At 40.7% G+C, this 26,872-nt stretch overlaps 1 protein-coding gene and 1 long non-coding RNA gene across 5 annotated transcripts in view; one reads left to right on the top strand and one right to left on the bottom strand.

The window, feature by feature from the left end:
• The window catches only part of vps13c (vacuolar protein sorting 13 homolog C), a 392,379-nt gene that overhangs the window by 231,068 nt on the left and 134,439 nt on the right, over positions 1–26,872 (top strand). For all 4 annotated transcript variants that reach the window (XM_042061414.1, XM_042061415.1, XM_042061412.1 and 1 more), the window contains 5 exons: positions 2,505–2,660; positions 3,014–3,275; positions 9,710–9,870; positions 10,713–10,834; positions 12,716–13,013. In XM_042061414.1, the coding sequence (XP_041917348.1) occupies positions 2,505–2,660; positions 3,014–3,275; positions 9,710–9,870; positions 10,713–10,834; positions 12,716–13,013 (999 nt within the window). The remainder of the gene's footprint in view (positions 1–2,504; positions 2,661–3,013; positions 3,276–9,709; positions 9,871–10,712; positions 10,835–12,715; positions 13,014–26,872) is intronic.
• On the bottom strand, positions 3,350–17,884 carry LOC121681608. The gene is made up of 4 exons (XR_006022209.1): positions 17,808–17,884; positions 17,716–17,719; positions 14,287–14,290; positions 3,350–3,360 (listed from the first exon to the last, which is right to left on the bottom strand). It is a non-coding gene; the product is annotated as an uncharacterized LOC121681608 (long non-coding RNA).

The raw sequence follows: 26,872 nt of genomic DNA, 5'->3' as shown, positions 1-26,872 counted from the left end.
GCAGAGGGGCCTAATCTTTAGGCCATCTGATGTAGGCTACCTGGCCTTCCTGTGTTTATGGGCTTTATTTGACAGTTGCAAAGGGGAAAAGGTGAAGATAGTCTTCTTTGCTCCCAGTGTACAAGTACCACTTTCCAACCAGGTCTTCGTCAGATAGGCTTACACCATTACTTGTTGCAATATATTTGTGTACATTAGACCTATGTCTATTTTATTGATAACATTATTTGCTACCACGTCACAATAAGCCGCTATTATTAGGACTCAACACGCTTCAATGGTATTATGCTGTGTGCTTTAATTAGTGCATTTTGGGTAGCCTATCCTACATCTGGGCAATAATTATTGAACAAATTGCAGTCTACATGCCATGACAAACATTACCACTAGTACTGACCGAATATTAAACAGATCGTTTGCAAGTTATGGTAATGTTATAGGCTACTAGCGTGAACATTGCGTTTCCATCACGTAGTCGTTATGACTCGTCAAAATTCACTGATGAAGGAAGGTTCGCTTTATCCCAGAAAACCATACTCGTTTCAGTTAGGCTAGACTAAAACTGAAGAGATGAACTTGGCACTAATCATGTAGTGGTGTCTTCTATAGCCTACTCGTTAACCTGTCGTTCTTTGAACTCTTTAAAAATGTTGGGATATGTCTGCGAGGTGCTTAGCCAAGTTCTATGCGTAGCCTACTGCTTTTGAATGACTTTGAAACATATTTTACAAACGGGCCTCTGTGTACCTGATGATATGCCTTCACTATCCGCGTTGTATCCGAAATAGTTCCAAATTTCTCTTTGACCTTTTGTTTTATCTACAAGCCGAGGACTGTCGGCAAAGAACTTATGTTGACGTTGGCTGCGCACTCACTCACTCAGAGATGCCTGCTTGACACGCCCACTTGCCTAGATGCGTGCAAGGAGCATGGAGAGTGGGAGCAGTCCACACAGACACAGAACGTTATTATTTTAATAAAGTATCGATTCTAAAAACATTGGAAATCGTATCGTTTTTTGCATGAAGGCATCGTGATGCCTTTCTAATATCGATACACCGTGCAACACTACTAGGCACATAGTGCATGTCACACATAGGCCAGATGCTTGCATGCCCATAATAACAGTTTCCTCGCCAGGCAGCAGAGCTGCAGAAACTACATTTGTGGTTGATGTATTCTGTGTCACCACCATGTTGTCCTGGTCAAATGCTTCAGTGTGTGAAACAGTGTCTACAGCTCCAAGGTGTCTATGTGGAGGTGCCTCTGCATGCTTGTCCACACACCGCTGACTGTCCGCCCCGTCGTGCATGCTTCCCCTGCTTTGGAATGAGAGGAACACACCTGCGCAATGAGCCCAGGGAGTGCCAGAAGGCTAGCATATTCCAGAACTGTTCGGCCACTACAAGCTAGGGTGGGGTAGGGTAGGGAGCCACCACCTTCTCGACACAGGGCAGGGAGGAGTAGCCCAGCTGATCCACGTTACAGATAAGAGAGACGAGAAGGCCAAGTACCCCTTCACTACTGCCCACTCCTGATCCTCCAAGAAGCAGCCATCTATCATGGTCTCAGTCACCAGAAGTAGAAGTTACGAATGAGTCTTCGGGCTGTCTTCGGGACTGGGGTCGGGTTCTGCTTCCTCCCCCTGTGAGGGTGGAACTGCCGCCTCACCTTCTGGCTCCTGTCAGAGGTGAGGAATAACATCACTTCATTACTATGACAGAACATGTTCACTGGGAGCTCACTGCTCTCGATATCCAGGGCTTCGGGTCAGAGCATGAGTGAAGAGGGGGAGTATATCTGCGAGCTGGGTAGGATGGGGCTACCTAATGCGGACTCATACACCAGGGTGTGATAGTGCAGTGTCTGGGCCATCTCAGCACATTGGGGACAGAATGATATTGAGCAGAGAGCTGCCTAGGTATGTGATGCACCCAGGCATGCTATAAATCGTGATGCCCATCGAAAATTGGAACAGCAGGCTTACACAGAGGTGGACAACGACGGAAATCTGCTTCCTTTGTTGGCATAGTTCTTCAGAATATATTGTGAGGGGGACTCTTGTAGCCCAGTGTTCTGTGAGCTTGAGGTTGGAGGCTTTTCTTCTTCGTGGTTTGACAGTTTGAGGGTCGCTGAAGAATTAAGAAAAAAGTTTAACGTGGTGCACCATTATACAGTGTAAGTCCCACGGAAAATTCCCTCTGACAGTTGATTGGAGATTGGTTCAGATATATGAGGTCATGGAGGGATGACTGCATTGGTTAACATGGAGTGAACTTGAATGGAAGAGAACTACTACTACTAATTACTCAAACCATTCATGTTTGATTGTGCGCTACTCTGATCAATAAATTAGCAAATATTGACATTACCCACTGGTTCTCAGTGTGGTTGTCACAAGGCTGAAGCCTGTTTGTGATGCATGTTGCACTTTCAGATAAGAGCTTGGGATATGTCTTCCAGGGAGTGTCTTAACCATGTTATGTTATGTTTTACATTTCTAGATGAAAACCAATCCTACGCGAGATAAGAGCCCTGTACCTGGAGATGATTTCATAATATTCCCTGATCCTCAAACTGCTATTACAATAAGCTCAAGAGACACCATGAACATTACCCTCTCCAAATGCTCACTCTCTGTCTTCAGTAACCTAGCCAAGGTGACCTCTCATGTTCTCAGTCAACACATACTACCAATCTTCATATATGATGACAGATACACAGCAGTGGAATCATCAGTGATTGCAGTGTCATCAGTATGATCTATAGTCCCCAGATAAATTATATTAGTATATTATATAGAACCTCATTATTGAACATGATTCCATATGTCTGTAGTTGAATTGCAGTTCATAATATGCTTATTGATATGTATATTTGTATGTGTAAACCTACCTTTGAAATCTTTTGAAATTGTCAACACTTTTCCAATTGTTCCCAATTCTGCCTTCCATGTAAGAATGTAGGGATTTTAGAAATGAAAAAATATCTACTCTTTCTTTTTTGTTCTCAGGCATTCTCAGAGGGTGCAGCTTCATCCTTTGACTATTTTCTGAAAGAAAAGGCTCCATTCACCATTCAGAATGCTTTGGGTATACCATTGCTCATCCAGCACAGCAGCAACTTGCGTATTGTGGACAAACCTGGGCCAGGAAAACTGCATGAAGTGGCTGTAAACCAGACCATTGACTTGACTTACTCTTTGGTCAAGCCCTTAACTCGAGCATGCCTGTCACCCCTTCAAAGACAGGAAAGCTGTCTCTTCTTGAGCATAGGTAAGAATTGACATTTATGTCTGTGCAAAAGTCTTATGTCTGTGCAAAAGTCTTATGTCTGTGGCTCCGTCCAGAGTTAGCTCTGCTTTCCTCCTTCCTAAATCCGGAGCATCCCGGCAGGACGCACAGTGTCTGCGGTAATTGTTTCATTGTGATAGAAGGTAAGCTTCTTTCAGGTGGTTACTCATTGTGATAGAAAGTAAGCCTAAGCGGGTTTGTTTTGCCACAGCAATATATTTTTTTCCAATACTGTAAACATCGATGAAACAGGCTAAGACGAGCATGGAGGTCACATCAAAATCCTGGTACAACCAAATTGCTAGGAGGAGTTACACTCATAAGGGTATATAAAGACCTGCTACTTTTAAGAGAGAACAGTGTTGTAGCGAGCCCCGCCCACCTCAGCAGTTGACCATTAGATAGTGACAGTCTGTTTTTCCTTGTGTGCCATTTATATAGCAGTAGGAATAAAAGATTTCTTTTCCAATAATTTGCAAAAATCCCCTCTTTAATATCAAAGTGAAAGCAGGCCCTGGAAGGCTTGTAAAGGTACAAGTAAAATTAATTCAGCAAAATATATGGAAATCCTGGAGGACAATCTGATTCAGTCTGCAAGAGAACTACGACTAGGCAGAAGATTTACTTTCCAGCAAGACAATGAGCCGAAGCATACAGCAAAAAACTACACAGAAATGGTTTAAAGACGACAAGGTGAATGTTCTGGTGTAGCGGAGTCAAAGCTCAGAACTCAATTCTATAGAAAATCTGTGGCTGGACTTGAAAAGGGCTGTCCACACCCGATCCCCTTCCAGTCGGACAGAGCTTGAGCAGTTTTGTAAAGAAAAATGGAGTGAAATGGCAGTATCCAGATGTGCAAGCCTAATTGAGACAAAGGCTCCATGCTTTAATTGCAGCCAAAGGTGCATCTACCACATGCTGACTTGAAGGGGGTGAATATTTATGAAAATGCTTATTTTGCATTATATATTTTTAATTAAATAACATTACTTTCTAGAATTCTGCTTTCACTTTGACATTGAATGATTTTAAACGATTAAATTAAGGACAAATTAGATCAAGATTCCATTGATAAAAGCAGTAAAAGGGGAAAATCCAAAGGGGGTGAATACTTTATAGGCACTGTATATTGTGTTTGGTCATTGTAGTCAAATTTATGAAATATCGGCTAAAGGAAGAAAACTCAGAACTTCTTTAAGACATGATCTATCCCCCAGTTTTGGTTTTGCCATCCGGCTATGAACTTGTAGCACCCGATGCGCAATGGACGCACTGTGTTATTCATAGAGAAGCGCTCGTGTCAAGGCAGCTTAGTTAGTCCCGACCTGAATGAGATTTTGAACGAGGTTGTGAGAGTGGTGAATTTCATCAAGACCCGGCCCTTAAAAGCGCGTCTATTCTCCGCACTTTGCGAGGAGATGGGAGCTGACCAAAAGGCTGTTCTGTTTCACAGCGAGGCAAGGTGGCCACTCGGGAGCAACTCTTGTGATCCCATGTATTAAACAGTAGGCCTACATCACATCCCTGCAAAGTTTATTTCAAAAATATTTCCCAACCAGCAGTGCTCAGTATGACTGGATTATGGATCTATTTAATGCAGCATGTTGGTATTTCATTTGAATATATTGTACAATGCTGTAAAATATTGGCCTATGCTGCCTAATATGTTGCTGGAAAACAGAAATATGTTTTTAATTTACAATGGCACATTATGTATTTATTTATTATTATGACCGCCGCTAGCGAAGCTAGCCCCACTAGACTTTTACGGAAAAATTTTGTTTCGTCCCCGGGGGCCACTCCCCCCCCGTGCTGGGCCCCCCGAACCGCAAAAAAAGCAGTTTTTCCTAAATAACTACCTGAACCGTGGCACTGAGGATGAAGAATCTTTTATGGTATGTTGGTCTCAAGGGCCCACATCAACCTGGCCCATAATCACTCATTTGTGATTTGCACCCCCCCGGTAAAAAATTAAAATGCAATATTATTCTGCTTTAATCGCCCCTATCTTCAGTTAAGATGTTCAGAACTGCACCAAATTTTATGTGTATGATTGACCTGGCATTCTCTGGGGGTGTGCCAAGTTTCGTAGAATTTCATCCATGGGGGGGTCTAAAAAAAATTAGGTTATGTGTACATTTAGTGACTGTACACTCATTGGCCTGTAGATGGCGGAGCATACATATACACATGCACACACACACAGGCACCCACATACTATCGGTATGAGAACGGCCGATACATAATTACAAATTCAGTAGGATTAAAAGAAAGCCAAAATAAATATTCATCATCATCATCATGGCTGCATTTCCAGTATTGGCGATAAGTAGTCGTTTGTCCACTAGATGCATCGTTGCAGTGAGACGTAATTTTGTTGGAAGTTAAAAGTGGGTTGGAAAAACAATGGACGCTTCCTACATGGACTGTAGTTTACCGCAGAGAACTTCTAATAAGGATAGGACGATGTTCACATGAATTGTAATTCCCCTTTCTTCTTGAAGCCAAAATAAATCTGAGGATGTTTATCGGACATGCTTGGTTTTTACTGCAGGTACGTTAATCTTATAATATCAATAAGGACCTAGGTAATGTTACCGTTAGCGTTGGTTGAGTGATGGAGGCCAATTTGATTGATTGCATTTGTAGAAAACTATAAATGCGGTTATACCAAGCAAATTGATAGCAGCACTGTAATTGTATCTTTCGACTGTCATTTGTTGCACGTGCTACAAAAATCATTCTGTGCAATGGAAGATTTACCAACGTTACACCGGTCTGATACAGTTTTGCCTATAGGCCTACATGCGTGAGACTGAGACGTCTGTTTATTTTGTTTTAAGTGCGTGCAGGGTGTGAGAGGGGAATCGATGTGCTTTCCAGCTCTCATTAAAGTTTCCAATGACATACGCCTCAACACAGATTCAGGTAAAACATCAGTCCTAGTGCTACTGGACCTTAGTGCAGCATTTGACACTGTTGATCACAATATTTTACTACACAGACTAGAACACTGGGTTGGATTTACAGGCATAGTTATCAGCTGGCTAAAATCATATCTACAAGAAAGGAGCTTCTTTGTTGCCATCGGAAACTGTACCTCAACACCAACGTCCTTGACCTGTGGTGTTCCCCAGGGGTCGATCTTGGGGCCACTATTATTCAACCTCTATATGCTCCCACTTGGACAAATCATTCAAAATAATTTGATTTCATATCATAGCTATGCAGATGACACACAAATTTACTTAGCTCTATCACCAAACAACTATGGTCCTCTTGAATCTATGTGTCAGTGTATAGAACAAATCAACACCTGGATGTCTCAAAATTTTCTTCAGCTGAACAAAGAAAAAACTGAAGTAATTATATTTGGTAAAAATGAGGAAAGACTTAGGGTTGCCACTCTCCTTGACACAAAAGGGTTGAAGGCAAAGGATACTGTTAAAAACCTTGGTGTATTAATTGACAGTGATCTAAATTTCAACAGCCACATGAAAGCGATAACTAAATCAGCTTTTTACCACCTCAAAAATATTGTCAAACTCAGAGGGCTGATGTCAAAACATGACTTAGAAAAACTCATTCATGCATTTATCTCCAGCAGGGTTGATTACTGCAATGGACTGTTCACAGGCCTTCCTAAAAAGAGTATTAAACAGCTTCAGGTGATACAAAATGCAGCAGCTAGGACTCTAACAAAAACTAAAAGAACTGACCACATTACTCCAATTCTTAAGTCCTTGCACTGGCTTCCAGTAAGTCACAGAATTGACTTTAAAGCACTATTGCTTGTTTATAAATCAGTAAATGGAGCAGGACCTAAATACTTGTCAGACATGCTTCAGCAGTACACACCTTCTCGTCCTCTCAGGTCCCAGGTGAAAAACCTGCTAGTAAAACCTACAGTTAGAACTAAACATGGTGAAGCAGCTTTTAGCTGCTATGCGGCTCAGCTGTGGAACCAACTTTCGGATGACATTAAAAAGGCCCCAACTGTAGCCAGTTTTAAATCTAGACTTAAGACCAAACTGTTCTCAGACGCTTTCTGCTAACTGTGCCGAGTTACAAATTCTGAATCTGCCTCGATAATTATTCTACTTTGTCTTTTATTACTTTTTTTACTACTTTTGCCTTTGTTTTTGCTTACTAATTATTCTTTATTTTTAAATGATTTTACCTTGTGTTTTATGTTTTCCTTTTATTATGATCTTTACCTTTTAACTATTCTTTGACTATATTGCCCTTCTATGCTTTTATTTGTTATTATCGTTTGGTTTTGTTTATGTAAAGCACATTGAATGACCTCTGTGTATGAAATGTGCTATATAAATAAACTTGACTTGACTTGACTTGACTTTGATTCCAGCTTGGTAGTTGTAGTCTGTGAAATTAAAAAGCACGTGTGTGTGAAGTATCCAAACAATGACACCTTCATTTCATTATGGCTGCTTTAGCAACACACCTTAAGCTACTGTGTAGTGGGTCCCATTTAGAAGTGGCTACTTCATTCGCGCTTTCCTTGACTCATGGAGCTGCGTGAATGTTATTACAACTTTTCGCCACGATATGACAGTTTAAGTCCGCTTGATACTGTAAGGCGTAAGCCATTGGTTTCCAAAGGAGATTTTATTTGTGTCGCCAGCATAGCCTATTGACAATTTATTACTACCTTATAAGCCTACCTGTAGCTTAGGGAAGCTAACAGCTTTCTATTAGGATCTAGTTTGTTAGTTACAGTTTTGTCATAACTCCCTGATGCATTTTTGCATTTAGAATAGCCAGAGCGTGGATATCTCAATCGGAAAATTAAACAATATCGGGTGCCTATGGACTAGGCTGGGTGAACCCAGCCTGATCTGCCCGCTATTTATTTTTTGATTTCTTAAAAGATTGAGCTTGGTCTGGTGAAAGCCAGACTAGCCATGGAGCTCAGTTACACAATGTAAGGGAACATGAATCAGCCTATATTTGCACGAACAATAACGGACAACAGCTCTTTAACTTTGTCCCGTTAAAATGTGTATGAACAGTCTAGCGACGCATTTCATCAAGGCCCATTTGGACATGTCAGTTATTTGCACCACTGGTTAGATGTAAAACAGCATTTCGTTTCAGACTACTGTTACTTAATTTGTGCATTAACAATAATGTTTCAGACTACTGTTACTTAATTTGTGCATTGACAATAAAGTATTACATGAACTAAAGATGACTAAAATCTTATGTAGAAGAAGAAACATTCACAAAAAATCTATCCATCCAAAAATGACCCTTGTTTTTGATAGCTGTTGAAAACGGCATGGAACTGACAGAGATGTTTTTGTTTATAAATAAATAAATAAATAACATTATGCTGATACCTTTTGCTTTTCCCAAATACAATGTGTAAGTGACCTTTCATCAATCCAGTTGCAATGGATGAACTGTGATGAACTGCCCTACTTGTGATTGTTTAGAGATTTTAAAGGTTTTATAACAATGCTACATCTTCTAGCACCAGTAGGCTACTTTCTGTGCAGCCGCACACACACACTCAGGCATGCCAAACAAGCATACACAAAAGTTTCAAGAGTAGGGGATGGAGTAAAATATGGAGACAACTTGAAGTGCGATTTATTTTCGCGGAACGGATGTACAGGACTGAGCGGCGGTCATATTGTGTACCGCTATGCGGTACATCTAGTTATATCTGCAGCGCCAGCTGATTTTAACTCTGCTGAAGAGGATATATTTAGAACTTGTCATTATCATTATTTCAATAAATTTGACAATTTTAAGCTTGACCTACCACTTTCTTAAAGCGATGAGGGACAGGTGGGGCTCTCAAATGCCCCCTTGATCAAAGTGGGGAATGAAACAAAAAGTTTGAGAACCACCGCCTTAGGCTATATAGTTCTAATAGCAAACAGAAATGTCAAGATCGCAACAGGTCATTACATCCTTTAATTGTCAAAATATTATTCATTCATTCATGTTATACGAGCAGAACTAAACTATATTAGATTCCTGACCACTTTTACAGGCCTTAGGTCTAGAGAGATGCGCTAAAGCACAGCCAGGTATGGTGCGTAATGGAGATTCCAAAGCACTCTTCTTTGGTCAGAATGTCGGTCCGTCCTATGCACCGAAACTTTTTACAATGCAACAAAATATTTAAAGAGCATCAAGCTATTAAAATCTCTTAAGTAAGCACATAATATAACAGAATATTAGTCAGTCATTTTTATTAGGTCAAACAGTGATTTGATAACGTTTTTATTTAAGGCCCACCCACAATTGGTCTCGCCCATCCAAAACTGGAATCCTGGCGTCGTGCCTGGGTTAACCATATTTATTTTATGTGACAAATTGCATTTTAAATTAATTTGAACAGGACTTTAACTGGGTGGATATCTGTGTCTGTGTCTTTCCAGTCCCCACAGGTTACAGTGAGATCTCCAGTATTCCCATCAGTAAACCAGGTAGACGGCTCTATAATATACGAGGACCACATACACATGAGGTTGTGTCAGTGCTGCTGCAGGTTGATGCCAAACAGGGTAACAAGGTCATCATTGTCAGATCTCCACTTCAGGTAAGTTTGTAATGTGTAGAGTGATGGTAGGATTGTTTTTAAAAACAATTAAAAAAATAACCAGGGTTTCCATGGTCATGGAATTGTAGAATTCCTTTTCATCCTTTTTCCCTCGCCTGAAGAAATCATGGAATTCAGTAAATTCATTCAAGGTTTTGGAAAAGTCATGAAATTTCATTTTAGGATGCATAGGCTTCTCTAGACCCCTTTTACTAAGGCACATGCCCCAGTACTGAACTGCTGTGCCCCAGTAAAATCTCTAGTAGTTAGATAAATATAAAAAAAAATGTCGGGGGGAGTATTCCCCCGGACCCTCTATGTGTGTGTGTGTGTGGGGAGGGGGGGGGGGGGATGTGTCTAAGTGCAGTTTCAGGTCTAGTGACACCCCTGGAGCGTACATTAACTCGCAGAATTTGACTTCATAGATATAGAATGGTGGTGGAGAAAACACAGTTTTATCCAATCTTTTCATAATTGGTTCAACCTGTGGTGTACAGTAAGCAAATTTGTTCTTGTAGGCCGTGAAATTTCATTCAAGGTCATTGAAAACTCTTGGAAAGGTTTTTAAATTGTGTCAGTGAAAATGGGTGGGAACCCTGTTTAATCCTATTAACTAGATGTATTAACTATTAACCCATGGCAATGCCTTACCTTCCTCTTAATGCTAAGGTGGTAGAGATATTTTAATCCATGTTCTAATGAAGTAAAATGTACTCTCAGAAGAGTTGAGTTTTCAAGAGCTTCTTGAAGATAGAGAGGAACATCCCTGCTTTAGATACATTTGAATAATTAATTAAATTATTCTAATGTCTGTTCAATGTTTTTTAATGTCTTTTGTTTAGATAAAAAACCACTTTTCTGTGCCTTTTGCTATCCTAAAATACTGCCCAAACAGTGGAAACATGGTCAATGTAGGCGTCTCCCAACCAGACAAAGAGTTACATGTCACCTTAGAGTCTTACAGGTAAGTTGAAAGAAAGACAACACAGTTGTCATTTTGTTGTTTAAGTATACCTCTATCATAATCTCATTTATTACACGGCTCTTCAGAGTGCTGCAGAAAGTTCCATTCACATGAATGGGCCTTCCCAACGTTCGGGCCTATGTTAAATCTACATAAATCACCGGCAAAGCATTTAATCACCGCTGTCAATGGCAACAGGTTTTGTGCTTCTGATTAATGTCTTTCATATCACTACGCAAGGACTGGAACTTCATTCAAACGTGAAAGCAGACGGTTGATCAGCTGTGTTCTAAAGAATGTTTGATTCAAGTTCAGCAGCGTGTGTTGTTGCGAACTATTTGTTATGCCACGATGAACGGTAACAAATAGGCACGATGAACGGTAACAAATAGGCTAGGTTATGTAGGCTAAAGTCATATCGTGGGGAGTTTATTATTTCGTTTTGGCAAGTAGCCGTATAATAAGTGAAAATAAGTCCCTTCAGGGCGGAACAAGACCCCTCCGCTGCGCGTCGGGGTCCGGTTCGCCCTGTCGGGACTTATTTTCCCAGTAATGACCGGCGTTCTATACATTATCCCTTACATATATACTTGTGAGAAGTGTTCCCATCCCAGATGAGAGAAAGAGACAGGCAGTTACTCCTGTGAAAGGGGACAGAGAGAAGAGTGTGTAGCTCAGTGGTCTAATGGGGTTAGGCTGGCAATCGGAAGATTGACAGTTTGAATACCAGATGGTCACTTGATGGTGTGTGCTGTGCCCTCGGACAAGGCACTTAATCTGCATTGACTCAAATCCTTCAGATGTTAAATGGGTACCAGTTTCGGCTGGGGTTTACCTGTGATGGACTGGTGTCCTATCCAGGGATAGTCTAAAACTCTCATTCGCTTAGCACCACAGAAACGGACATAAGCACCAGCCCTATTAGTGTCTATGGCTAGGAAAGGAGTAACTTAACTAACAGGGAGAATCCTTCAAAAGAAAGTTAGAGAGGTAGAGAATTGGGGCTTGGCGAAGGTGACACTGAAAATGTATTGATCATGTTTCCTAGGCTATATCCTGAATATTGTGTTATTCATTCAATCTCCTTGTCTCTATCCCTCTGTCCCTGTCACTCACTCACACACACACATACACACACATACACATGCACTTATTATGTAAATGGCACACATGGTATGTAATGACTAATTTTTGCCGATTAGTGTCAGTTAGCATGCATACTATTATAAGTATCAATGGCATCTAATGATCATTAAGACCAGTTTTGGTCTTTATACAGAGTCTTATAGAGCCTTTATAGATCATCTTGAAATTAAAGTTCAGCTGTCACACAATAACTGAGCATCACCTTAACCAAAAACATCCCATAACCTTAAGTGTAACCATGCATTTTAGTTAACAGTGTCAACAGATAGTTTGTTGATAATCTGAACATCTGTAAATAGTCTAAAAGGGACTATCCAAGTGTTTTTTGGATATTTTTGCCTATTAAAGCAACACCAAAGAACTTTTCCTCTGTCGCACGCACTATTTGTTTATCCAGCACCAATATTCATTAGCCAACAATGATGTCACCAGGACACTTCAGTATTCAGAAATCCGGTTTTCTATTTCCAGCCAAAGCTGCGTTGCATTGATTTTAAGTAGTTTCATATAATGGTAGTCTGACTAAAAGGGTGCCTAAAGCACCCTAAGCCACGTAAAAGTACATTTATATTATGTAAAATATAACCATTAAGCCCCCCCCCCCCCCAATTGAGGGCCTTCTGATGCATGCTGTACAGGCTGTATCCCAAAGGTGATGTGGAAATGTGAAAATACACTTAATTGCCTAAATATGACTTACCATCAATTTATCATGGTGATCTGTTTCAACTGCAGGTATCAGCTCTTCCTTATTCCTGTTGGTAATTTAGAAGGTCAATACTTACCATCCTCTACATGCATCACCTGGAAAGAAAATGTTCACATGAGCTCTGAGGTGCAATCGGAACTACTGTGCCCTGCTAGCAGTGCCAGTTTCCTTCCATTGGTGGTGAAAACATTTGCCATACCTGATGACCTGACTTTTATAGCTGGTCAAGCAGAGGAAGACTGGGACCCTGCCTACATTATTCACTTGTATCCAGCAGTGACTATCCGCAACCTCCTGCCTTATTCCATACGGTACTTGCAAGAGGTAAGATACAACTGATATATAATTATATACTGAGTATCAGTGCAAGTGCAATAATAAAACATGTGACATGACATTACACATATATGCATAAATATTAATACATTCTTCATAGGGGACCTCTCTAAAATGTTGTTGATGTATTTGACCCAGTTGGTAAATAATGTGCTCACGTTGGTGGCAAAATACATGTTGCCAACAGACTTGCCAACAAACTAAACATGCTTCTAGAGGACTTCTAGACCACAATTAGTACTTATAAAGACTAGTTAGTTTGCTATCTGATGTGTCTTGGTGATATACTCCGCAACCAGACTATGACAATTTAATCACATTAATCGCATATTGTAACTTTTTGGAGACAGTGAGACTGAAAGCTATCATCATCGGTAATCATTACAATGTGTGTAGGAGACGATTCTGTGTGGAATTTTCGTCTACCTGTGTCCGGTCCATAAGTGGATGGAGTGCTCTCGCTTGGTCATAACATGAATCAGTGAATCTTATTTTGTATGCGTGTGCTTCTGCAGTCAAAATTTTGATGTATATTCAGATCAGGAATAAGCAGGTTGAAAAAGGCAAATGGGCACAGGTAACACAGTTAACATGGCCGAGATACTGCAAAGGAGACTATGTACTATGTGATACATATGTAGCCCTCCCACCTATAATCTGGCTCATAATTCTACTTTGTCTAGGGGTTGTGAAACTACAATAGTGGGATGCACATCGAAATGTAACTTATCATATTAAACAATAATACACTCTTAATCGTTTTACTAACCAACTCAGACACTGTTATAGATTTGAAGTAGAAAACCAAAGATGCATTTATTCACATTGTGAATCACTACAGATAATAGTTTATCTGCAAACAGTTCAAACCACACAGAGAAAGAGAAAATCAACCTAGCAAATGTCCTACTGGCCAGTATAACTAAAGTTGGCGTGCTTTCGTTGGAGCTCATAGGAATCAATTTGGAGAATCATAGTAGCAGTATGGCGTGCAAAATATTCCACTCACTACCAGCATTTCCTGTCGTACAAATCCAGTGCTGCCATAGGAGTCCGAAATCCCCCCTCCGAAGTCCTGTAGTCATCCACGCCTTGGAGCGAATGCCCAGCCGTCGTTCACGTCTCTGGCACAGTTCAAGTCCGCTAGCACAAAAGCGGTCAAGTAACTAGCCTGTAGTGGTTTCTAAAGCCTTATGAACTTCCCCCGCGGTAACTGACCTTCATGTCGCATTCACACATAAATGCAGCCACATTGAAAAACATCTCTTAAAGTAACAAAACTCCCTCAATTTTAAAAATCAGTGTTAAACTATTAATGTCTTTGTTAGCCTAGGCCTACTCTTGTGTCAGTCTCTTAACACTCCGCCATCTTCTTCTCTTCTCCCCACTCAACCCATAGCCAAAACAAAACTCAAATCATTAATTGGTTGTCAGCGCCACCCTGCTGATTGGCAGAAACCCACAAAATAGAAAGGTTCAAATAATACATAATTTTCACAATAACCTGTTATTTTAACTAAGCCTATCACAAAGGTATTTTTAAACTTTATAAACTCACACATGAATTTCAGGAATTAAGAAGGGCCCTGCACATATATATGAAAGAAATTTACCTGTGTGCTTGACGAGTCCCTATGTTGCTGTGGCTAGCATACGTTGTTATGTTGTAGGTGCAAAGTTCATTCCAGCTCAAATAACTTTAAAAGTGATCGTACAAGATGTTTTCTTATTAATTTAACTGATTTACAGGTTGTCGTGCCATATTCAGACTTGGGCCAGAAATTGAGTCTAAATATCTTGTCCACAACATAACCAAAATACACCATTATATGTGCTGAAGTCAAAGACTTATCTCAAACAAAAGTCCGGCAGAGTTCTGTGCAAAATGTGTTTAATGTCTCCATAGCGCAAAGCCTGAGTGGATTGCACGATGTCGAACACCAAAATGTATACCCCTCCTTAGATGCTGACACACCACTTGGTAACTTCAAACCCACAGGTGGCGTTATGAAAGGATCGTTTTTCGGTCTTATCTCTTGCTAGTCGGCACCTGTTGCTGCCAAGTGTATCTTTTCAACTCCATCAGGGCCAGCAGCTTTCCGGGCATTCACCCTGCCCAGGATGTCGCAGACATCTGAGGTGGAAAATTGGTTGGATCTGGCTGAGCTGTAGGCCTCATGGTCTCCCGACCTGAAGGCTGCGTCCCTAGCCTTGAGGAGGAGGCGAACTTCTTTGTTCATCCAAGGTTTCTGGTTAGGGAATAATTTCACTGTTTTATGTGTAGTCACTCCATCTACACACTTTTTGATATAATCCAGGACAGAGTTGGTTTATGTGTCAATGTTGGTTTGGAAGTCCGTGGTGGAGTCAGTAGCAAACACATTCAGTCAGTGTGCTGGAACTGGTGTTGTAGAGTGGAGTCTGCGTCTTCCATCCAGATAGGTAGTCAGAGGTAGTCAGACTGACCAAGGTGGGGGAGGGGTGTGACTTTGTAGGCACAAGACACGTTTGTGTAGACATGATCCAAGGTTTTACTGCCTCTTGTAGAGCATGAGACATTTTGGTGAAATTTAGGCTGAAGAGTTTTAAGGTTGCAATTGTTGAAGTTCCCAGTGACAATAAAAGCCCCATCTGGATGTTTAGTCTGAAGCTTGTTAATGGCAATAGAAAGTTTTTTCATTGCTGCTTTGCTGTTGGCATCGGGTGGTACATACACAGCAATAGCAACAATGCAGTTTAACTCACGTGGAAGGTAGAAGGGCCTTCATCTGACGATTAACTATTCCAGTTCAGCAGAGCAACAGTGATGCAGTCTGTGCACCAAGTTTTGTTTACATAAATGCATAATCCACCTCCTCTGCTCTTACCTGAAGCCTCCGCTGTTCTATCTACCCTGAAGACAGAACGGCCTTCTAGCTCCACCACGCTGGTTGGGATGTCGTTAAGCCAAGTTTCAGTGAAAAACATGACGTTACAGTCCATAAGGCTTTTCTGTGTGAGGGTCCAGATCTTAAGTTCACCCAGCTTGTTCAACAAAGAACACATGTTGGCAAGAAAGATGCTGGAGACACTGTTAATTTCGTTGACAAAGACTATGACAAAAAATATTTGTCAACGAACCTTTTTCACCGTCTTAATAAAAAACTTAATAAAAACGTACATTTTATACCACTAGGTGGAGTCTATGCATTTAGGTAGATAGTCTTGCACTGCCTCCTTGTAACTGTGTACGAGTTAACGTCTCCTGTTAGAAGAACGTGCTGTTCCTGAGCTCTGTAATACTACAGTATTTACTTGAATACAATTCATATAAAAGCTACCACTCGGTACAACATCCTTTGTGGTCCTGGTTATTATCCAAGTTACCACAGAAGACTGTGACGAAATATAACTCACACTTTAGTCAACGAATAAAATTGAGACAAACATGTTAGGGAGGGACGAATGGAAAAGAGATCCAATCAGAACTACTCTTTTTGTGGGGAAGTTGGGAAGAAATCCAATCAGAGCGAATCTTTGAGGGTAGGTTGATCTATGCAGAAGCAGCAGAACCATTTAAAAAGCCGACTCATTTGCAGAACTTCGCACAGTTTCGAGGACGTTTTCACAACAGTTAGGTTGTTTACATTATATGCACAGTTGATTTGAGACTTGAGACAGACTGATTTCAGCTGTCTTCGCTCATTAATCGCATTTCATAGTGACATTTGACCCAGTGCAGTCTGACTGAAGCAGGCAGACGAGAAAGCACTGCTTTGAATGAAACATTTACCCGATGTTTTAAAAAGAACGCCCAAACCAATACTGTTGACAGGAACAGCAATCTACTATTTCTGCAGTGAGGAATTTCGGTTGCCTACTGTAGCAGTTCTCGCGTCTTGTTGCGTTTTGTGTCCACTCTGGTGTCTACGGGGCCGTAACACAGTAGAGATCGCTACTCCTGTAAGTGTGGGTGTTCTCAGAGTCTCTTTCTATCTCGGAGTCCCAATGCCCTTGGCTCGTACTTCATAATGTGGTTAACTCAATAAAAAGGGGAAGAACTTCAGAGCTGTGTTGTTTAGTCATTCTTAAAAATGAGAGCTCAAAAACTCCTTACTACAGACATTTGTCTGCCCTTCCAGGGCTCAGCGGAAACTAACTACCCTATTCTTACGGGAGTTTGCTCAAAATTAAAGCTCTTCTGAGTACAGTTCTTATAACACACAAAATGTAAAAATGTTGTAGATCACAATGGATCTATAACAATTTAGGTTCTATCCCTAATTACTCTTGTATTTATCGGACAGGCTTCTGTGTCCTTATCTGTGTGATGTGCATTTAGACTTGTTCTGCTGACATACAGTCTCTTACAGCTGGCACATCATGTTCTTACATTCTGTCCTTACATTACGTTCAAAGTACATTTAATTAAGCATAACACTTTAAATCTAACACATATTTTGTATATCTAAGCAAACACATTTTATGTTTCAAGTAAATATTCCTTAAGTCTGAGCAAAATCAAACCCTATAAGTTTTATAAGCAAACGTGTTTTTATGTTTAAGAAAAACACTCTCTGAGTCTAAGCAAAATCATAACAGGTTATTCTAGCAAAAACAATTTTAACTTTAAATATAGCTGCAAGCAGCAATGTGGGGGCCAAGCAGTTAAGCAGGAGTTGGGATTGGATTGGATTGGACTGAACTGGACTTGACTGTGATGTGGATTGCATTGGACTTGTTTGAATTGGACTGGACTGGATTCGAAGATCACCGAATTTATTGTGTGTCCTCAAGATGTACTCCTAAGTCCACATACCAAGTTTGGTTGCAATAGGTGAAAGTGTTGCTAATCATAGAGCCCCTAGTGGTCAAACGTCGCCAAATCTATTGTGGGTCCTTAGGATGTGTTCACGAATCATTGTACCAAGTTTGGTGTCAGTACGAGAAAGTCTTCCTAATTATAGCGCCCCTAGTGGTCAAAGTACACCAAATGTATTGTGCGTCCTCAGGATCGGGTCCCGAGTCCATATACCAAGTTTGGTTTTGATACGTAAAGGCGTTACTGAGATACGAGCTAATTTCCTGTATCTCTAGCGCCCCCCTAGTGGTTGAAGGTCACCAAATGTATTGTGTGTCCTCAGGATTGGGTCCCAAGTCCATATACCAAGTTTGGTTTCCATATGTGAATGCATTGCTGAGATATGAGCCTACTTCCTGTGATTATAGCGCCCCCTAGTGGTCAAAATACTCCAAAGGTATTGTGCGTCCTCAGGATGGGGTCTCAAGTCCATGTACCAAGTTTGGTTTAGATATGTGTAAGCATTGCTGAGATATGAGCCTACTTCCTGTAATTATAGTGCCACACTGTGGTCAAAATTTACCAAATTTCTTGAGCCTCCTCCTAATTGGGTCCTGAGCCCATGTAACAAGTTTGGTTTTGATATGTGAAAGCATTGCTGAGATATCCCTTCACTTCCTGTTTGGTGGCTTTGCCGCCAAGTTTGATTGGCTGTTACAGGCGAACGATTTTAGGTTTGAAGACAAAAAGGGATAACTTTTTTGAGGCTTGGACTGAAGATTATGTGTGTCAAGTTTGGTGTCAATCGGACAAACTTTGTGACTTGTGAAAACTTTTAGGTGTTTTTGATTAAATCCAATATGGCGGCCGGATCAATTACGTTGACGTCACAAATTCACATCTGTCGGACTTACGACCTCCCATAGTATTAACAATCATCATTAGTAAGTTTTAATTCCAAACACAACACCCGTTACAGGCCAAAAGGTAAATTTGCTAATTATAGCGCCACCTATAGGTCAAAAGTCATTATATTTATTGAGCCCCCTCCTTATTTGGTCCTGACCCCCATGTACCGAGTTTGGTTTTGATACGTGAAAGCTTTGCTGAGATATCACTTCACTTCCTGTTTGGTGGCTTCGCCGCCAATTATGATTGGCTGTTACGGGCGAACGGTTGTAGATTTGAAGACAAAAAGTGATAACTTTTTTGAGGCTTGGACTAAAGATTATGTGTGTCAAGTTTGGTGTCAATTGGACAAACTTTGTGACCTGTGAAAACTTTTAGGTGTTTTTGATTAAATCCAATATGGCGGAAAATCCATCATGGCGGAAAATGACGTCATAGGGTGCGTTGAACTCGGCTTGGTCCAAGGATTCCAACGATACCTCATATTTGACAATCGAGCCAACGGGTCAAAAGTTACTTGTATGAACGCACGTCCAACTTTGGCCTGTTGGTGGTGCTAGAGTGCTCGAGGTGCCAACTTTAAAACTTAGTGAAATTAATCATGGGACTGTGCCTAATTTGTGTGCCAAATTTTACAACTTTTTACCAGACGGTCCTATGGGCTGCCATAGACTTCCATGACGGAATAATAATAAATATAGCTGCAAGCAGCAATGAGGGGGCCAAGCAGTTGAGCAGGAGTTGTCATGACAACCCAACCCAACCCCCAATTAACCCCCCGTCCCACACACAGACATGTACACAGATAAACTTCCTCCCCCACACAACCCAATAGCTCGCCACACATAAGCACACCTCAAACATCACCAAATTGATTGTGCGTCCTCAGGTTGTAGTCACGAGTCCACATACCAAGTTTGGTGTTGATACGAGAAAGTGTTGATAATTATAGCGCCTCTAGTGGTCAAAGGTCACTAAATATATTGAACGTCTTCAGGATGTGGTCCCGAGTCCATTTATCAAGTTTGGTGTCGATACGAGAAAGTGTTGCAAATTATAGCACCCCTAGTGGTCAAAGGTTGCTAAAATTATTGTGCCTCCTTAGGATGTTGTCCTGAGTCCATATACTAAGTTTGGTTTCGATACGTGAAAGCATTGCTTAAATATGAGCCCACTTCCTGTGATTATAGCGCCCCCTAGTGGTCAAAGGTCATTACATTTATTGAGCCTCATCCTTATTGGGTCCTGACCCCATGTACAGACTTTGGTTTATTTATGTCAAAGCGTTGCTGAAATATGACTATACTTCCTGTGATTATAGCGACACACAGTGGTCAAAATGCACCAAATTTCTTGAGCCTTCTCCTAATTGGGTCCTGAGACCATGTACTGAGTTTGGTGTTGATACACAAAAGCCTTGCTTAGATATCACTTCACTTCCTGTTTGGCGGCTTTGCCGCCAAACTTGATTGGTCGTGACGGGCGACAGGTTTTGAATATGGCTCCAAAAAGGAATGCGTTTGTGAGTCATGGTCTGACGATCATCTGCGTCAAGTTTCGTGAAAATCGGATAAACTTTGTGACCTTTGAAAACTTTTAAATCCAATATGGCAGCCGGATCAATTACGTTGACATCACAAATTCACATCTGCCGGCCTTAGGATCTCCCACAGACACCACTAGTACATTAACATTAACATTAACAGACACCAATAGCAAGTTTTAATTTCAAACACATTACCCGTTACAGGTCAAAATGTAATTTTGCTCATTATAGCGCCACCTATAGGTCAAAAGTCATCAAATTTATTGAGCCTCCTCCTTATTGGGTCTTGAGCCCATGTACTGAGTTTGGTTGTGATACATTAAAGGTTTACTGAAATATTACTTCACTTCATGTTTGGTGGCTTTGCCGCCAAACTTGATTGGTCGTGACAGGCAACAGGTTTTGAATATGGGTCCAAAAAGCAATGCGTTTGTGAGTCATGGTCTGACGATCATCTGTTTTGTCAAAATTGGACAAACTTTATAACCTTTGATTCCTTTTAAGTGTTTTTGATTAAATCCAATATGGCGGAAAATCCAACGTGGCGGAAATTGACGTCATGGGGTGCGTTGAGTTTGGTCTCATCCAAGGATTCCAAGTATACCTCAATTTGTATGGTTGAAACTTTAAGCGCATAGATGTAATGCAAAATCTGACACATTGGGGGCGCTAGAGCACTTGACATGAAACTTAGTGAAATTAATCATATGACTATACCGAATCAATGTGCCAAATTTCCCAACTTTTTACTGTATGGTTCAATGGCAAATGAGTGTTTCGTTATAATAATAATAATAAGAACACATAGAATCACTATGGGTTGCCTCGCAGCTTCGCTGCTTGGCCCCCAAATAGAGTCCGAGCAAAACGAACATGAGGTAGCATAGCCTTTTAGTTTTATATATGCATTGATTGTTTGGGCCCAATTGTTCAAAAGAAAAGTGATCGGATTTCGGTTATCGGATTTCAGTTACCGGATTTCGGCTATCGGATTGGATCAAATCTTGAAAATGGCTTGTTCAAAGGGAAACAAGGATCCTGAAATTGGATTAGATCACATAATCTATTCTTGGTTTTGATCTGGATAAAACCTTCACTTTGTGTTGTTCAAAACTTTTGAGTTGGATTGGAATAAATTTGATGCATAAAATTAGGATTACCCTGTGCTGTAACGTTATAGTGTGCTAACCAGGGTGCGATTTGTGTAAAAAACAGAGGGGGGGGATGATTTTGAATAAGTTTGTAACCCCCCCCCCCAAAAAAAAAAAAAAAAAAAAAAACGAACGAACAATTCATAGCCTAGTAATGTCATGGCTAATAATAGCCTATATTAATTTTGCCACCTTTGTAACATTTTAGTTTTAGTTTACCGTGGTGTATGACTAAACAGCGAGTGTGTTTGGTATAATGATCAGCTCCTCTAATGCAGGGTAGGACTACGTTTTGACAAGCATACAAATTCACCTTGTTCTTGCCCCATCTGAAATTACTCCTCTACTTTTGCTGCCTCCATCCTTTCTGTATTTGTTGTGCAAAAAAATGTTGTATATGATGGCACTGAAGTCTTAAGTTAGTGAATTGGCTAACAGTGTTAGTTGCGTAGGCTACGTGCATTCTCTCTCCTGCTGATTTGCGTTCAGTAGCCAAGTGCGTAATATTGCAAAAGTTGAAAAAATAAATGTGTTTATTGTAGCCTACAGAAAATAAATAGCCTACTATCATACTGTCAGTTAATTGGCTACAGTGCAGTGAAGAGTTTGGAGAGTAAAGTTATAGGGCAACTTGAAGTTTTATGAAAATAATTTACGAACCAGAACATAAAGACCATGAAGCTTCTATTTCTTGCAGCTGTTAAAACACCCGCTAGATAGCTTAAATACCCACCAACATTCACAGCAGCATGAGTGCTGACAGTGACGGTGCGTTTCTGATGTCAGATTATTATGTAGGCTAGCCTACTAGACTGTTCTCACATTGCAGCGCTTTACTTATATGAAGTAGCATTAATCAATATGAAGGGCAGAGGGGGATAAATGTTGTCCCCAACGGGGATAAAAAATAATTTAGCAGAGGTAGGGATAGGAAAACCAGAGGGGGGGAAATCCTCACCATCCACCCCTACAAATCGCACCCTGGTGCTAACCTCCACAACCTAATAGTATTCTAACAATACCCTATTCTAGTGTGCTAACCTCCGCAACCCAACAGTATTCTAACAGTAGTATTCTAGTGCGCTAATCTCCACAACTCAATAGTATTCTAACAATACTCTATTCTACAGGACTATGCATTTGTCATGGATAAGATGAAGGATCTGATAATGGAAGGCAGTGTTTCCCACAGAACGGAATTGTATTTGTGGTGGTAGGTGAAGGGGGGTGGGGGTGGGTTCTGTGTTGGAGTCAATAAGATGAACAGCCTACAATTATGCAGTTATACTTGCCTTGCACGACAAGTCCTGACAAGTAGCTGTAACGTTATAGTGTGCTAACCTCCACAACCCAACAGTATTCTATTCTAGTATGCTAACCTCCACAACTCAACTGAAGGAACTGTAGGGGGCGATGTGGGTCGAGGTAGTGTGAGTGTGTGGCAAGCAGGCAGAGCCTCGGTCAGAAGGCTCAATGGTATGGAGTGATGACACGGAGATGGCAGGTTTCGGTGCAACACAAGTGAATTTTATTTGAGTTTCAATTCATCTGTTCTTTTGTTCTTTACTTGTATGTGTGTTGCATCAAAGAGGAAACAGACAGAAAATGGAGTAATCAGTGAAATGGGGTAAATCAGTACAGATCCCAACTCACAAACAAACCAATTGGCATTTGAACAATAAACTGAAATCATATGGCTATATAAGGTACAACTAAACAATACTTGACATCCCAAGTCAACCAACATCACCTAATCATCTCTCACATGGGACTCTAACACACCAAACCAACAAACAAAGACCTTAACTTTACACATGATGGCAGAGCTACTCTACAAACTGATAAACATCACAAAAGTCATAGTGAGGGTCATTAAAGTGATGACTTACGTTAACTCAAAGACGCACACAGAGCAGGACACAGTGGAGTGCTGGGTTGAGATGAACAAAAGAGTGAACAATTTATCCTGGTCTGAGCCCCTGCTCCGGAGCTACAGGGTTTCCCAGCAGGTAAACTGGGTGTGGTTAGGTGGCAGAGCCAAACAATCCTGCAATTTCTCCACAGCACTTTCACCTCTAGCCCTCCTTACACTGACAGACTTTGGAAAAGATTTTTGAAAGACTACAGTCTCAGACCCTCTCACATCTAAAGACAAGTAGTAGTTTTAAGTCACAGACTATGATTTTGCAATGACTAGGGATCTTGCAGGGTCACTATTTACAAGACTGCAACACGATTCCTTTAAATCATTACCCATCATGCAATAGATAAACAGGAACTGAAAATTATAGCCTACTAAACTCAAAGTCGTATTTTCGTGTTTCTGCAGCATTGTTTCATGCGTGACATCCTTAACCGATATAGAGTTGTTCTGTCAAGTGGAAGAGCCGACTAAATATGTATAAGAAATGACAAATATTATAAGAATAACAAAAAATTATAGGCTACAGCTGTGTCGGAGTCAATAAGATAAACAGCCTATAATTATGACCGCCGCGCAGCGGGGTAGACCGGGGTAGACGAAACTTGGTGGGCATGTAACCCCATATGGATAGCATGGAACCATCGTATTTTGTTTTGATGTGTAGCCCCCCCCCCCCGCTGGACTGCACCCCCCGAAAGGAGGGTAGGGCAGACACATTTTTCTGTGAATATCTCGAGAACCGTAAGGTTTAGGAGGACCATTTTTTTTTGTATGTTGATCTCAAGGCGCCATGTCAACCCATTCCATAACCACTCATTTCATGTATAGCGCCACCTAGTTAAACACAAAAAAGTAAAAATGAGGTGTTGTAATCGCAGGTATCTGTGACCTAACATAGTCAAAACTGCACGAAATTGGAAGTGCACCCTCTGAATGCACGCCAAGTTTCGTTGAATTCCGTTCATGGGGGGCCACACAGTAAATTAATTTATGTTACTATACACCAACTGGCCTGTAGGTGGCCGAGACAGTTTTATGTGAATATCTCGAGAACCGTAGGGCCTAGGAGGTCCACCTTTTTTTGTATGTTGGTCTTAAGGGGGCATGTCAACCCATCCCATTACCACTTATTTCATGTATAGCGCCACCTAGTTAAAAATTAAAAAGCAAAAAATTGGGTGTTTTCAGTTCACAAAGTGTAGGATCATTATGACACCCTCCGAATGCATGCCAAGTTTTGTGAACTTTCGTTCATGGGGGGCCTTACAATAAAATAATTTATGTGTACATTTAGTGACCGTACACCAACAAGGATTCCTGGGACACTGAAAGACCGGGGTACACGAAACTTGGTGGGCATGTAACCCCACATGGATAGCATGGAACCATCGGTTTTCGTTTTGATCTGTAGCCCCCCCGCTGTACTGGACCCCCCCGAAAGGAGGGTAGGGCAGACACAGTTTTCTGTGAATATCTTGAGAACCGTAGGGCCTAGGATGACCATTTTTTTCCGTATGTTTGCCTCCAGGGGTCATGTTAACCCAATCCATGTGCACACATGTGCATAAACAGATACACACGCACACACATACATTCACAGTAATCATACGTATGACACATACTCACACAGTAGACATATGTACGCATGCATGCACATGCACAAACACATACGCAGGCAAACACACAAGCACGCACATACACACACACACACATAAACATAAACGTGTACACGCACACATGCACACAATTCAAGAATTTCTCAGAATTATGAACAGGCAAGATGGGAGTGGGGTTGTATAAAATGAATTTTACATGTGAAATCTATGAACTAATCATGTTTTGGTACTTGTTGTCTAGCATACCAGTGAGAATTAAGTGTAGATAATGCAATTTAGTGAGACAGTTAGAATCATATAGGCCTTTCAGCGTGATTTATTTTTGTGGAACAAATGTGCTGGACTGGGCGGCGGTCATATTTTGTACCGCTCTGCGGTACATCTAGTTATACAGTTATACTTGCCTTGCACTACAAGTCCATATTGACAAGTAGCTGTAATGTTATAGTGTGCTAACCTTCACAACCGTACAGCATTTTATTGTAGTATGCTAACATCCACAACCCAACAGTATTCTAACACTAATGCTTCAAGTGGGATTTGAACTCTCAACCTAAGGATCACCAGTACAAGGCATTATCCCACTGAGCCACTGTCAACCCTACATGTTGTCCAGTCACATTCACATAGTAATAATGTGTATTGGTAAACACACAACAAGAAAAACTCCAAGCATACATTTGACAATAAAATGAAGGGCTTCCCTAAAAGAGTACACCTGAAAACTTTTTGAAATTCTGGGGCAATTAGACATTTGTAGAGATGAACACTAATGGATGAAATATAAATATGATAGACGTAATGATGAAGGAAAAATAGTCAACAAAGAAGTTCCCCTAAATGTAATAGATAGTCCCGGCATTCTGATTCTTGGCAACTGATGAGTGTGAATGTTGATTGGCTGATGTCATTCAGGTGCTGTTCAATGGTGTGAATCTTAAATGACAAATCCTAAAGCTCTAACAGGGATTCGAACACTCAACCTAAGAAACACCAGTACAAGGCATTATCCCACTGAGCCACTAACAATCATACACATTGGGCAGTCACATTCACATGGTGAAAATGTGTGTTGGTAAACACACAAGAAAAACTCCAAGCATACATTTGACAATAAAATGAAGGGCTTTCCTGAAAGAGTACACCTGAAATCTTTTTGAAATTCTGGGGCAATTAGACATTTGTATAGAAGAACACTAATGGATGAAATATAAATATGATAGACTTAATGATGAAGGAAAAATAGTAAACAAAGAAGTTCCCCTAAATGTCAGAGCGTCTCTGCATTCTGATTCTTGGCAACTAATGACTGTGTATGTTGATTGCCTGATGTCATTCAGGTGCTGTTCAATGGTGTGAATCTTTAATAACCAATAGTATTCGAGCTAGAGCCTAAAGCACTACCGGGGATTCGAACTCTCAACCTAACAAACACCAGCACTAGGCATTATCCCACTGAGCCAATGACAATCCTACATATTTGGCAGTCACATTCACATGGTGAAAATGTGTGTTGGCAAACACACAACATCAAGAAAATTCCTAGCATACATTTGACAATAGAATTAAGGGCTTTATAAAAAAAGAGTACAGATCTGAAAATGTGCACTGTTAATGGTATCCACATAATGATGGTTGTATGGTTGTTCTCCAAAGAAAATGGGCTGAGTGGTCGAACTTTATTGGTCTATATCTCTGAAATGGAACAACATATCCAAAATTTTTTGATAGCTTTTGTGAGGCTTTGTCTAAACATTGGTGAAGATTTGATAATTTTTGAAGCCTGTGAAACTTTTTATGATGTTTGGCTTTTCTCTGAAATTGTGGCAAAAGTAAACATTTTTAGAGCATAAGACCAGGGTGAAAAAGATGCATCTAAATGTAGAGATTAATATGATGAAAGAATTTTGAGTCTAGGTCA

This window comes from Alosa sapidissima, chromosome 14 (assembly GCF_018492685.1).
Source record: "Alosa sapidissima isolate fAloSap1 chromosome 14, fAloSap1.pri, whole genome shotgun sequence".
Lineage (NCBI taxonomy): Eukaryota > Metazoa > Chordata > Actinopteri > Clupeiformes > Clupeidae > Alosa > Alosa sapidissima.
This window is presented reverse-complemented; position numbering and strand designations above follow the sequence as displayed.